This window comes from Xenopus laevis, chromosome 8S (genome assembly GCF_017654675.1).
Source record: "Xenopus laevis strain J_2021 chromosome 8S, Xenopus_laevis_v10.1, whole genome shotgun sequence".
Taxonomy (NCBI): Eukaryota; Metazoa; Chordata; class Amphibia; order Anura; family Pipidae; genus Xenopus; species Xenopus laevis.
In genome coordinates, this window is record NC_054386.1 from 4,831,237 (window position 1) to 4,846,594 (window position 15,358).

Here is a 15,358-nt window from a genome sequence, read left to right on the forward strand (position 1 = left end):
GTTGGATTTGATGAACATCTTTTATTCATTCGTGTGTTAATCTCATTAGCAGGTGAATTTATTCTTCTCGACGGGAGACACAAGACAGAAGGCGTGTGGCCTTTAAAAATCACATATTCCTCCTCATCAGTGGCCATTGGCTTATAGCTGGTAGTAAAAAACTTTATTGTAAAATGTATAAATGACACCCCAATTAATTGCAGCAAACGTTGCCTTCCAGTGCACTGCTGCTCTGCAGAATGATTCCTTGGGGAAAGGTCATGGCTATTAAATCGCAGGCCTGGGTGGGTCCTCGAATCGATTTTAATGGCCTTCATCCAGCCCATGGGTTCCACAAACGTCTTTGTATATCATCATGATTTTTATTTGCCATTTAATAGCCATGTGCTGTGTCACCTTAAACATCAGAACATTGTCCGGCTACATACGAAAAACATTGACCTGCAGGGTTGCCACCTTTTCTGGAAGAAAATACCGACCTTCCTATAGATTTATCTTTATTCCCTATTAATAACATTGGGATCACTGACCTTCCTATATATTTATCTTTATTCCCTATTAATAACACTGGGATCACTGACCTTCCTATATATTTATCTTTATTCCCTATTAATAACATTGGGATCACTGACCTTCCTATATATTTATCTTTATTCCCTATTAATAACATTGGGATCACTGACCTTCCTATATATTTATCTTTATTCCATATTAATAACATTGGGATCACTGACCTTCCTATATATTTATCTTTATTCCCTATTAATAACATTGGGATCACTGACCTTCCTATAGATTTATCTTTATTCCCTATTAATAACACTGGGATCACTGACCTTCCTATATATTTATCTTTATTCCCTATTAATAACATTGGGATCACTGACCTTCCTATATATTTATCTTTATTCCCTATTAATAACATTGGGATCACTGACCTTCCTATATATTTATCTTTATTCCATATTAATAACATTGGGATCACTGACCTTCCTATATATTTATCTTTATTCCCTATTAATAACATTGGGATCACTGACCTTCCTATATATTTATCTTTATTCCCTATTAATAACATTGGGATCACTGACCTTCCTATATATTTATCTTTATTCCCTATTAATATCATTGGGATCACTGACCTTATATATATTTATCTTTATTCCCTATTAATAACATTGGGATCACTGACCTTCCTATATATTTATCTTTATTCCCTATTAATAACATTGGGATCACTGACCTTCCTATATATTTATCTTTATTCCATATTAATAACATTGGGATCACTGACCTTCCTATATATTTATCTTTATTCCCTATTAATAACATTGGGATCACTGACCTTCCTATAGATTTATCTTTATTCCCTATTAATAACACTGGGATCACTGACCTTCCTATATATTTATCTTTATTCCCTATTAATAACATTGGGATCACTGACCTTCCTATATATTTATCTTTATTCCATATTAATAACATTGGGATCACTGACCTTCCTATATATTTATCTTTATTCCCTATTAATAACATTGGGATCACTGACCTTCCTATATATTTATCTTTATTCCCTATTAATAACATTGGGATCACTGACCTTCCTATATATTTATCTTTATTCCCTATTAATATCATTGGGATCACTGACCTTATATATATTTATCTTTATTCCCTATTAATAACATTGGGATCACTGACCTTCCTATATATTTATCTTTATTCCCTATTAATAACATTGGATCACTGACCTTCCTATATATTTATCTTTATTCCATATTAATAACATTGGGATCACTGACCTTCCTATATATTTATCTTTATTCCCTATTAATAACATTGGGATCACTGACCTTCCTATATATTTATCTTTATTCCCTATTAATAACATTGGGATCACTGACCTTCCTATATATTTATCTTTATTCCCTATTAATATCATTGGGATCACTGACCTTATATATATTTATCTTTATTCCCTATTAATAACATTGGGATCACTGACCTTCCTATATATTTATCTTTATTCCCTATTAATAACATTGGGATCACTGACCTTCCTATATATTTATCTTTATTCCCTATTAATAACATTGGGATCACTGACCTTCCTATATATTTATCTTTATTCCCTATTAATAACATTGGGATCACTGACCTTCCTATATATTTATCTTTTTTCCCTATTGGGATCAACCATCATTTGTACCGGCCAGGCTGGTAAAATAGCGGCCAGGTGGCAACCCTAACTCCACAATGTCTGTCTTAAGGCAGCTCTTTCCCCATATATCGATATTGGATAATCTGAAAATTAAATCAAATATTTTCAAAATAAATAAATCTATTGGAAGCTGTGATAGGTGGAGAGGGGCTTTTAAGCGCTGCTGTGTTCTACATGAGCCCCTCTGCAGTCAACATGCCCATGGGCCATAGACCTTCTAGTTGACACACTTGCCTTAAACATAAATTGGCGCCTATGAACATATCAGGACACAGAACTCAAATAGAATTATACGATTATGTCTAAAAAATTTAACAAAACCCTTTTACCTTTTTACCACTCACTTCCCAACACATATCAAAGACCTACATTTGTATTATCTCATTGAGTGACTGCATTGCTCCAATACACATCGTGTAATTAATAGACAATCAACTTGTGATTAATACCTCAATACAACGATGTTCTATACACAGCCTTCTCTGCTCCTCCCAATTTGTCCTATTCCACAGAATAAGCCTCTATTTCTACCCAGGACGTTACACAAATAATATCACCCAGAAAGCGTTTCACATAAATATTAAACACAGGGAAAAGGAAAAAAAAAGGGTGGTTGGTGTAAAATGACAATATGAGAAGCAGGAGAAATATTAGAGCTGACAATAACTAATGCTGAATGTATCGTTAATGAAAAGAACAGATGAGTATTTTGTATTAATTCTCTTAAAGACGTATCTTTGCTTCTGTTACTTTAGATCACAATGTGCTCAATGCTGTACCAGGTTCACTTGCCCTCACAGTGACTAATGGATAAGGGTCATTACTAGGAATGCACAGAATCCAGGATTTGGTTCAGGTTTGGCCTTTTTCAGCAGAATTTGGATCGAATCTTAATTTATGTAAATTAGGGGCGGGGAGGGAAATCACTTATTTATACTCTCTAATACACTATAATTTATACTCTATAATAAACTATTATTTATACTCTATAATACACTATTATTTATACTCTCTAATACACTATTATTTATACTCTCTAATACACTATAATTTATACTCTCTAATACACTATTATTTATACTCTATAATACACTATTATTTATACTCTATAATAAACTATTATTTATACTCTATAATACACTTTTATTTATACTCTCTAATACACTATTATTTATACTCTCTAATACACTATAATTTATACTCTCTAATACACTATTATTTATACTCTATAATACACTATTATTTATACTCTATAATAAACTATTATTTATACTCTATAATACACTTTTATTTATACTCTCTAATACACTATTATTTATACTCTCTAATACACTATAATTTATACTCTCTAATACACTATTATTTATACTCTATAATACACTATTATTTATACTCTCTAATACACTGTACTGCTTGTGGTGCAGTAAGTTCATGTTTATATTTAGTATAAAAAATACAGCATTTCTAGCCTTATTCTATTTTACACTTTACTTCCCCTTTAAGAACTAAGGAACATAAAATCATGTTACTTGAAATTTTTTTCTAGGTGTCCGTTTTGATACCGAAAACCTGAAGAAGTTTGTTTGTAATGCAGTGGCAGTTAGTAATGCAGTGGCAGTTAGTGATGCAGTGACAGTTAGTGATGCAGTGGCAGTTAGTAATGCAGTGACAGTTAGTGATGCAGTGACAGTTAGTGATGCAGTGACAGTTAGTGATGCAGTGGCAGTTAGTAATGCAGTGACAGTTAGTAGTGCAGTGACAGTTAGTGATGCAACATGGCAGTTCTCATCAAGCAGTGATGGATGTGTTTGTGCAATGGAAAGTCCCACTGTGCAAGGTCATCAATACAGTCTGTTCAAGCTGCAGTTCAATGTACACAACGAAGAAAAAAATGGGGTTTTGCCCTAAAATGGAAACAATATGTAGAGAACAGTGAAAGATTTTTGCAAATGCTTGTACATATGTATGTAACCCCTATCCTCATTCTCAGTACTCACACAATCTCTAACAAATCTCTAACAAATACTTAAGCTGTATTTCTGCACATAATATCATGGAAGCAAAGATCTGATTGGGTGCTGAGAATTCCTGGCCCTTGTGACTGACCAGTTCCATATTCATCACTTCCCCCATTAATAAGACAAAGTCAAGTGGTGTAATTGAGGGTCCGACTGGCCCCCTGTGCAGAGTGAGATGAGACAACCAGAGTGGTAGGACTTTGGTTCTGGTTTTCTGGTGGCCCTTGGTTACTCTATTCTGCAACTGGTGTCATTGTAAGTCAACAAGGGCCAAGAACATCTGGTGCATTCCCTCTTAAAGGAGAAGTAAAGGTGCTCTTTACTTGGGGTAACAAATGTTAGGCTCCCCCAAGTGATTGTATTGACTTACCTGAAACCCCGGGCCAGTGCTCCTATCAGCAGAAAACTGCACCGGCCCTGGGGTTATTCCAGCGAGCACAATGGAGCAATCGGCTTCATTCTTTCTTCTCGTGGGTGCGCGTACGCATCAGACCATCAGTTTTCCCCGGCAAATTTGAAGAAAGAAGAAGGAAGAGGATCGATCCGTGTTGCTCTGCACTTGTTCCAGTCTGACTTGTCCCCCTTTTACTGTCTGTGTCCCGTGGGTTCAGCCAGTTCTTGCCTAAAGGACTCGCCTTCCTCCTGTTGCCTCCACAGCGCCCCCTACCTAACCCTTAACACCTCTACACTAGCTTCTACTTGATCCTAACCAAGATATAATTAATCCTTATTGGAAGCAAAACATTTCTGTCGAATTTAATTAATGTTTAAATTATTTTTTGGTAGACTTAAGGTATGAAGATCCAAATTAGAGAAAGATCATTTATTTGGAATAACCCAAATCCCAAACATTCTGGATAATAGGTGACATTTTGCCAATATCTCGCCCTTTGAACATTGGTCTGACTTGCTGGAACGTGTTTCAGTTATTGTAGAAAACATTAACTAACAACATAAATGATATTCAATAATGGGCAGGCTACAAGGTAAGGCTTCAGAGACAATAGAGAGCAATAAAATTATTGTCTAGAAGGTGATATGCTCTTTGTGAAGAACCCAGTGGCTAATACTGTGTCTGCCTTGTTCAGCGATGGTTAAAGGAAAACTAAGTTACCTGTACATTTCAACATCTCCTGGACGGACACTTGACTTGCAACTTACTCTTACTGCATATTCTGAGGAAGATCTATTATTCCCAAAATAGTCCTGGGGTTATTGATGTAGTACATAGCCTTCCTTCCCCAGCACAATTTATAAGTAGGGTCTAACAAAACAAGGGCACAGCTAATCCATTGGTGCTTAGATTAGATATTGTTAAACCATGATTGTGTAGTAAAATAATCAGTCCCACTGGGTTGGGGTTAAAACCTGTAGGATCCTCAAAGCAGCTGCTATTGTTTGACAACAGTTCACCATCTAAATCTTCATATTGGACATCAAAACCAAATGTTTGTGTCTGTCCTGAAGAGCAATCGTGGTGTAAGGAGGCAACGTGTTTGTATAGTTCGTTTCCACTAGGTGGCAGTGCTTCCTAAGTTGAACTGTGAAGTATAAATTTGTTGGTACTAAAAATGTGAATAAAGAAAGCAGGAACAGGAAATACAGTGGCCATTCTTGCAGTGATAGAGGAAAGGACAGCAGTTAGGGAAAAGTGAAGTGAAAGGATTGTGTCACCATTTACCTGTCATGAAAATAAAAGATATTTTCCATTCTTTACTTATTTTACATAGAGATGTTCTTAAAGATGATACCTGCCCCTACCAGAGTTTCGCATCATTTAAAGGGATACTGTCATGGGAATAATTTTTTTCCAAAATGAATCAGTTAATAGTGCTGCACCAGCAGAATTCTGCACTGAAATCCATTTATCAAAGGAGCAAACAGATTTTTTTATATTCAATTTTGAATTCTGACATGGGGCTAGACATGTTGTCAATTTCCCAGCTGCCCCAAGTCATGTGACTTGTACTCTGATAAACTTCAGTCACTCTTTACTGCTGTACTGCAAGTTGGAGTGATATCACCCCTCTCTTTCCCCCCAGCAGCCAAACAAAAGAACAATGGGAAGGTAACCAGATAACAGCTCCCTAACACAAGATAACAGCTGCCTGGTAGATCTAAGAACAACACTCACATTTTTGCGCAGCCAGTTTTTCACATTTGATTTAATCCCATACAACTGAATACTGCTTCACTAAAAATCTTTGTTCAGAAAACACCTCAGTACTCAGATGTTCCTGGGAAATGAAAGACATACCACTGTTATCTTTTTTTGTTGAAAGTGGAGTAAATTATTATGCAGGCTGAGAGGGGTTCCCAAACTTTTTCATATGACTGTATACTGTATATAGGAATGACTAAATTACAAGGAGTGCATTTCTGAACCCAGATTCATCACAAAACATGAATTTTATGTTATAGTCATGTAATTTTTGCAACACGGGCTTAATGTCAGTTACTGATACTTAGAGAACAATGGAATTCTCCTCATTTAAAACCTCCACTTCCTCCAACGGCACCAGTTATTAGTGAAGGGCCAATCTGACCCATTTTGATTCGACAAAAATTTGCTAAACAGTAGGGATGGGCGAATTTGACCCGTTTCATTTCGCCAAAAATTCACCGCCAGCGAAATGTCGCAGACGGGCATTAAAGTCTATGGGCGTCAAAATTTTTTTGTCGCGCAGAGAAATTGTTTTGCCGCGCGTCTTTTTTTTTTGATGCACACCACCATACAAGTCTATGGGCGTAATTTTTTCGGCGAAACTAGGCAAAAAAAATTCGCCCATCCCTACTAAACAGCGAAATTCGCCAAAATGCATTGAAGTCTATGGGCAACAATTTTTTTTTGACTTGAGACAATTTATTTCACCCGTGGGAGTCTATGGACATCATTCTGGACAGTGTTCTGCATCAAGGTATTAAAAGGATTCAAAACCTGTGGCTCGTTCTATATGTACGATACAATTTAACAGCAGCATCATTTTGTTACCAATAATGTCTCTTTAAATATTAAAAAGCATTTTAAAGGAATCTTGTCAGGAAAGAGCTTGTATCAGTGTTATATAAGGGACAGACAGACAGACAGGTGAAACAGAGCAATACAGATGTGTGCAGTGTTGGAAGAAAGAGTAATGTTAGTGGGGGGCTCCTGCACCCACAATATGTGTTTAATGTAACTTGTAACCAACGTCCCTCCATGTACAAACCTACTGTAGCTTATAAAATATCAGACCAGCGAATACTGAAGAATATCTGGGAATAAGCGGCACTGCAACCCCTATCTAAATAATAATCAGTCCTGGCAGTACTGCTGCCTGGAGTTTCCCCAATGGTCAAACTGTACATCAACTTTGTGTATTCTGGTGATTTAAAAACGAGTAAATCAGCAGGATGGTAACTAAATAGAACCAAACGATGAGCTTAGTTAAGTGTGAGCCGTGTGAGAGAAAAAGTTGGTCTTTCTTTTAAAGAGATGGTTTTCTCTCTGCATAGCAAATTTAGATGGAGAACAAGGTCTTCTCCTTTAATTCGTTCTCGCACAAATGGCAGCTCCAGCTTCCTGTTTAAAGAGAATAAGTAAATATTAGGTTTGTCTTCATTAAAAACCAGTTCATTCCAACCAGACATTGTTGGACCATGTACTCTGTCTAAGTCTGCAATCAGTAAGAAGTGCTAAATACTGTTTAGTTGAGCAGATGTTTACAGGGGATGTAAAGGTGAAAAAATAAATTCCAGTTTTTACTTTCTTTAAGGAAAATGAAACCTATCTCCAATATACTTTAATTAAAAAATGTGTACTGTTTTTATAAGAAACCTGACTGTATGCAGTGAAATTCCCCCTTTCGTTTTACTTGCTCTGACTGCTGTGGATAAGAATTGTCAGACAGTCCCTAACTGCTCTGCAGGGAAACAAAGAAAGGGGGAGCCTTTCTTCCCAGCCATGCAGAACTCAAGCGGATTTGTTTGTTTCCCTGTAGAGCAGTCAGCGACTGAATAGCGATTTGTATCAGCAGACCCAACACAGTCTGTATATTCTGATTATTAATCAGTCTTGCTGTATCGGCTTCTGGCAGATATTATTTGAATTGTGCTGTTTTGATCATTTATGATGATCCCTAAGCAGCCCAGACCACACTGAGCATGTGCACAGTCTTGGTCTTGCAAAGATGTATAACAAAGTTACAAGATGGTGACCCCCTGTGGCCAACTTTGAAAGCATAAATCATTTGTTTGATTAGGCTTGTGGTGCAGTAAGTTCATGCTTTTCTCCCTCTACACCTTTGACTGCTCATCTTCTATAAACAACTGCAAAGTCTATAAGTTTGCAGATGACACGACTGTGCTGGGCCTCATCCAAGACAATGATGAAAGAGGATACAGACAAGCTAGTGCACAACATCACTGAATATAGCAAAGAGCATGACCTGATCCTAAACACAGCAAAAACAAAAGAGATGATCATAGATTTCAGAAAACATTCAGATAAACACGAACCCTTACAAATTGAAAACATCAAAATAGAGCAGGTTGAAAGTATCAAATTTCTAGGTCTGCACATTGCAAATTCTTTAAAATGGACTGATAACACCAAGGTCATAATCCGGAAAGCTCATCAACGTCTTCATTTTCTCGGAAAACTGGAAAAGGTGTGGAGTCAACAGGTCTGCACAAATCACCTTCTACAGAGCCACAATTGAAAGCATTCTAACCTTTCTAGCCTTATTCTATGTTACACTTTACTTCCCCTTTAAAGTTCAAGCCCCTTGTCCAACTGACCAATCCCCATGTAGCACACTTGGATTTGGACTGCACTTTATACTGTCCTGTGTAGGACAAAGGATGGTTAGAAGTGAAAGGTGCATCAAAATTTTCAGCAGGATTCGGATTCGGCCGAATCCTTCTGCCTGGCCGAACCGAACCTGAATCCTAATTTGTATATGCTTATGACTTTTTGTCACAAAACAAGGAAATATAAAAAGTTTTCCCCTTCCCACCCCTAATTTGCATATGCAAATTACGATTCGGATTTGGTTGGGGATTTGGCCGAATCTTTCACAAAGGATTCGGGGGTTCAGCCAAATCCAAAATAGTGGATTTGGTGCATCCCTAGTCAATAATGTCTCTCTTATTACAGTTTTGGGCCAGGCTCGTACCTTCTGGAGGTTCAGCCACGGGTGGGATTAGACAGTACATGTGGTATCCACGGTCACAGTCATCACAAAAAAGCAGCTGTTCCTAAAATAAAAACACTTAAATGTAGATTAAATTGATATAAACATTGCTCCTGTACAAACATGAGGTTTGTGTAGAGAAGAGAACCTTGCCTTTCTTAGGGTGGTGACACACGCTAAGATTCCGGGGAGATTAGTCGCCCAACAACAAATTTCCTCTTCTTCGGACGACTAATCTCCCCAAAAAGCCTCCCGCCGGCTAGAATGTAAAACGCCGGTGGGATGGCACTCGAAGCGCTTCTTTTTACGAAGTGACCCTAAGTTGCCTCACGAGGAAACTTTGGGCGACTTCAGAAAACAAAGCACTCCGAGTGCCATCCCGCCGGGTTATTTAATTTTTAGCCAATGGGAAGGCTTTTCGGGGAGATTAGTCGCCTGAAGAATTGATTTGTTGCTGGGCGACTAATCTCTCCGGGAATCTTAGCGTGTCACCACCCTTCTTATACTGAAGGTCCCTACACCTAAAATACAGGCTTTCTTTCCCGTATAAAATGTAAATGCTTTGTGTCATGTAGAGGTGTAAGGGATTATCCTAAATCTGAATTGTTTAATTGTATATGTAACATTGCTAATTACTTCTCTGAGATATGTTATGCATTTAGGCCCACATAGGGACACTTCAGTGTCCTTCAACTGGTTTATACCAGGCCCGGACTGGCAATCTGTGGGTTCTGGCAAATGCCAGAGGGGCTGCTATAAGGTGCCATTGAAAGTCACTATTTAGTGGGCTGGCGGGGGCTGATTGGGCCTCTGTGTACCTGAAATGCCAGGGCCTATTTTAATTCTCGGACTTTATGCACAAAATGACATATCTATAGCCCAATGTGCCACATTATAGATAATCAGGGTTCCTTTAGTAATATAAAAAGGGATGGGCAGCCAGGGAATTCTTGTAGAGACTGTGTCTTTGTTAGAGCTTCCAGCCGGGTGCTGGGAATCCTGTAAGACCTCAAACAGTCCTGCTTGTAACAACCAGTATATATAGATTTGCACCTGGAACATGTGGGTGTAAATACAGGGAACAAGGTGCCGTGTGCTTTTGTTTTGCACATTGCCCCCCCTTCCCTGCTGAGTATTCCTGAGAGTTTCCTACAGAAAAGAACTTTATTGGATTTTTTTTTCCTGTACAACTATGGGCTCCATTATCCAGAAACCTGTTATCCTCCAATATCCTCTCTGTAACAATTCAACAGTAGATTTGTACTTGATTCAACTAAGATATAATTCATCCTTACTGGAGCCAAAACAATCCCATTGGGCTGAATTAAAAGGGAACTATCGCGAAAATGTAATATAAGCTTTCTGATACTGAAATAAGAAACTTCCTAAAAACAATCAATTAAATATTCTGCATTGTTTCTGAAATAATTGAGTTTATCTTCACTATTCCTCTCTCAGCATCTGTTTCTCTTCATTCTCTCTTCGTGCAGCAGTTGGGTGTCAGATATTCACTGACAGTTAGATCCAATATATCTTATAGGGGGGCTCCTTTTGCCTAGAAGATGTATTAGAGCTCACTCAAATAACTGATTCCAATACAAATACAATCTAACAAAATAACTGCCTTTTACACAAATTCTGCATGTAGAGAGACATGATGTCTGGTGATTTTAATAGAATGAGCTCTAATACATCTTCTAGGCAAAAGGAGCCCCCCTATAAGATATATTGGATCTAAAGCTGGCCATACACGGGCCGACAAAAGCTGCTGACATGTATGGGGCCCTCCAATGGGCTTCCTCGATCGATATCTGGCCGAAAGTCGACAGATGTCGATCGGACGGGACTAAAAATCCTGTCGGACCGTGGACCGCCCGTTACCCATCATCATGATCCGATCATCGGGCCCTAGGGCCCACGATCGGATCAGCCTGATATCGTCCACCTCAAGGTTGGCATATCGGGGAGAGATCCGCTCGTTTGGCGACATCACCAAACGAGCAGATCTCTCAGTGTATGGCCACCTTTACTGTCAATGAATATCTGACACCCAACTGCCGCATGAAGAGAGAATGAAGAGAAACAGATGCTGAGAGAGGGATAGTGAAGATAAACTTGATTATTTCAGAAACAATACAGAATATTTAAATGATTGTGTTTAGAAAGTTTCTGATTTCAATATGATGAAGCTAATATTAACTTTTCATTTTCGCAATAGTTCCCCTTTAATGTTTAAATTACTAAAGATGGAGATTCAAATTACGGAGAGACCCCATATCCAGAAAACACCGGGTCCCCGCAAGCTGGAGGGGTGCCAGGCACGTACCTTCTGCCTCCCCTACCCCTAGTCCGGTCCCCTCTCAGGCCGGTGTGTCAGCTTGCGCATGCGCGCTGTCCCTTTCGCGGCGCCTCATGTTTTCGCGCATGCGCGTACAACAGATTCTTTTGCGCATGCGCACTTTTTTCCACGCACACTAGGTTTTCTGTGCAAGCGCTGTTGGGGTGATCCAACCAGCTGGGCTGCCTAGGGCGTCTGCCCAGGCTGGCCCGTCACTGGGCCCAGGGATGTGCGAATGAGCAAAATGTTTTTGCCGCGACTGCCCAACAAAGGGCTGTCGCAACATTAAGAAACCTTCCTATCGAGGATGAGGGTGGGGATCTGGGCCGGCAGGGCCAATAAGAGCCGGGGGCCCACCAGGTTTTTTCCCGGTGTCCCGGTGGCCCAGTCCAACCCTGACCAGAATATCAGAACACCGTGCAGAAGAAATATACTTAGTTTTTATTAACAATTTCACTGCATGCTCCTAAATATGATTCTTTCTCACAACCATAATAAACTCACATCATTCTCCGATGTCCCACAGACAATACAGGATTTGCACTCGATGCATTGCCACTGGTAGGAATTTACAGCCTCGGTCATATTCACAGTGAACTGCAGGCAGGTGGGGTGGCCTAAGGGAAAGTCAGAAAGAAAAGCTGTGGGATCCTTCTGGCTTCGAAGTGAAAAACAAGTGCAACAGGGATAGCGACTATTTGGGAAGAGCAAGCAATAACCCTTTTGCTGCCAGTCACATAGGGATTCCCTCTCACTCACACTGTAAGCAAAAGCAAAATAGCTCCGAGCTCTCAAGATAAAAATGGAATACACAATAACATTTAGAAGCGTAAATACTAGAGTTCAGCATGTTGCTACTGTATATGCGAGCGCTTCGCTTGTTCAGGTTGCTTTAGACAAGCGGCTCTGTTAATGTTTATTTCATTTCATTTACCTGAGCTTTGAAGGGGGCACATAAAGCGGAGTAAAAAAAAAATGAAACCCAAATGACACTTTATGCATTTTCATACCATAACAGAAAAACAAAAAGACAACATTCCCTAAAATGGAAGGAGCGCGTAACGTTTTGGGGCAGCAGAAACATCGTGGCCCCGACTTGTGTTTCACTCCAGACTTGAGCTTAGAGGAAGGACCCAGAGACATTAATGACTTCCCTCTGCAAGAAAAAAAACAGGGAAGTAAAATACAATTACATTTTTTTTTTCATTTTTATGGTACAGGTATGGGATCCGTTATCCGGAAACCCATTACCCAGAAACTTCAGAATTACGGAAAGGCCGTCTCCTATAGACTCCATTATAATCAAAATCTTTAAAAATGATTCCCCTTTTCTGTGTAATAATAAAACAGTCGCTTGTATTTGATCCCAACTAAGATATAATTAATCCTTATTGGAAGCAAAACCAGCCTATTGGGTTTATTTCATGTTTATATGATTTTCTAGTAGACTTTTGGCACGATTATCCAAATTACGGAAAGATCAGTTATCTGGAAAACCCCAGGTCCCGAGCATTCTGGATAACAGATCCCATACCTGTAATGACTGAGGCAAATAATAAGGCTTTATTGCTTCTTCACAGCAGGTGCTTTTTAATGGCCTAGTCCAATCAGTTGTCACAGTTAGGCCAGGTTAAAATTGTAAAGTTAGTGTAACACTATATTCCTTTTAAAGGGAAACTAAAGTCTAAAATAAAATAAGGCTAGAAATGCTGTATTTTATATACTAAACATAAACATGAACTTACTGCACCACAAGCCTAATCAAACAAATGATTTATGCTTTCAAAGTTGGCCACAGGGGGTCACCATCTTGTAACTTTGTTATACATCTTTGCCTGACCCTGACCCTGCACATGCTCAGTGTGGTCTGGCTGCTTAGGGATCATAATAAATTATCAAAACAGCACAAGTCAAATAATATCTGCCAGAAGCCGATACAACAAGACTGATTAATAATCAGAATATACAGACTGCACTGGGTCCTGTGTTGTCATGTAATCTAATGTGGATTTTATAGTTTTTGTTTTGTTTAATACAAACTTTCTCCAACTCTGCAGAACCAGTGGCTGCAGCAAAATAATCCTCCAAATAGAATCCCAGTTTATCTGTTTAAATCTGGCTCCATGATCTTTGTCCCTGCAGCTGGAGTTGGAAACAGTAAAGGGGATGTAAAGGCAAAAATAAAATCCAATACAAATCTCTAAACAATCACTGACTGCTCTACAGGTAAACAAACAAAGCTGCTTGAGTTCTGCATGACTGGGAAGCTCTCTTCGGTAATCTTCGGGTCTTCTTCTGGAGATTCTGCAATTTCCGTAGCTTTTGGCGCATTCACAGTTGTTCATGACCGGCAGATTGCGCCAACTGCGAATGCATCGACACGCCGTTCTCTTCCTGAAGATTACCAAAGAGAAGAAGATGGCGCCTGTGAACTCTGATGCCCTGAATCTGCAACAAGGGGTAAGTAAAGAGTTAGGGGCATTTACCCAGGGTAACACCTAGGCTGGGGGGGGGAGCAGGGAGGGGGGTCTATGTAGGGTAGGGGATTTTAATAAAATGGGTTTGGTTCTCCTTTAGCACAGATCAGTATACATATACAGGTATGGGATCTGATCCATATGGGAACAAATCCCATAGCTGTACATCTTTTTTGTTTATGATACTCAACCCATGGTATCATTGCACCTAATGCTGATTGGACAAAAGGGCAGACAAAACACAGTGAGTCCATTTTCCTGATTAAACACAAGTATCAGTTCAGCATCAATAACAATATCTAACAATAGAATCTTATTTAGTTTCTATGCATGAGCAACTTGTGGTCTGCCAACCTAGTTCAGTTGGAGAGCTGAAAAGCAGACATACGTAAGCCAAGCAAATAAGACATGTTCAGAGACATTTGTTTTTTTCAAATGTTAAAATATTTAATATGCTTGTAAGCATCAAGTACAGCTGAAAGTACAGAGTGACTCTGGCCTAAGAAGGGTCCAATGAATCAAACTATATCCCTATGGCTCATCTCTTTACACTCTACATAGTCATTAAAATAACATTAAATCACAGAGACCAATCATTGTGCATAAGGAAAAGAGCATAAGAGCAGGTGTTCCGCACAAATGTCATTCCTTAAAGGGATACTGTCATGGGAAAAAATGTTTTTTTAAACTCATCAGTTAATAGTGCTGATCCAGCAGAATTCTGCACTGAAATTCATTTATCAAAAGAGCAAACAGATTTTTTTATATCCAATTTTGAAATCTGACATCGGGCTAGACATATTGTCAGTTTCCAGTTGCCCCCAGTCATGTGACTTGTGCTCTGATAAACTTCAGTCACTTTTTACTGCTGTACTGAAAGTTGGAGTGATATCACCCCCTCCAGAACAATGGGAAGGTAACCAGATAGCAGCTTCCCAACACAAGATAACAGCTGCCTGGTAGATCTAAGAACAACACTCAATAGTAAAAGCCAAGTCCTACTGAGACTACAAGTCACATGACTGGGGCAGCTGGGAAACTGACAATATGTCTAGCCCCAAGTCAGATTTCAAAATTGAATATAAAAAAAATTGGTTTTCAGTGCAGGATTCTGCTGTAGCAGCACTATT

At 38.9% G+C, this 15,358-nt stretch overlaps 1 protein-coding gene across 6 annotated transcripts in view; it reads right to left on the reverse strand.

Annotated features, from left to right (window-relative positions):
* Positions 1 to 6,844: 6,844 nt before the first annotated feature.
* dpf3.S (D4, zinc and double PHD fingers, family 3 S homeolog) overlaps positions 6,845 to 15,358 on the reverse strand; it is a 101,417-nt gene continuing 92,903 nt past the window's right edge. For all 6 annotated transcript variants that reach the window (XM_041574337.1, XM_041574338.1, XM_041574335.1 and 3 more), the window contains 3 exons: positions 12,256 to 12,368; positions 9,396 to 9,477; positions 6,845 to 7,801 (listed from right to left, as the gene is read on the reverse strand). In XM_041574337.1, the coding sequence (XP_041430271.1) occupies positions 7,740 to 7,801; positions 9,396 to 9,477; positions 12,256 to 12,368 (257 nt within the window). In that variant the 3' untranslated portion in view covers positions 6,845 to 7,739. The remainder of the gene's footprint in view (positions 7,802 to 9,395; positions 9,478 to 12,255; positions 12,369 to 15,358) is intronic.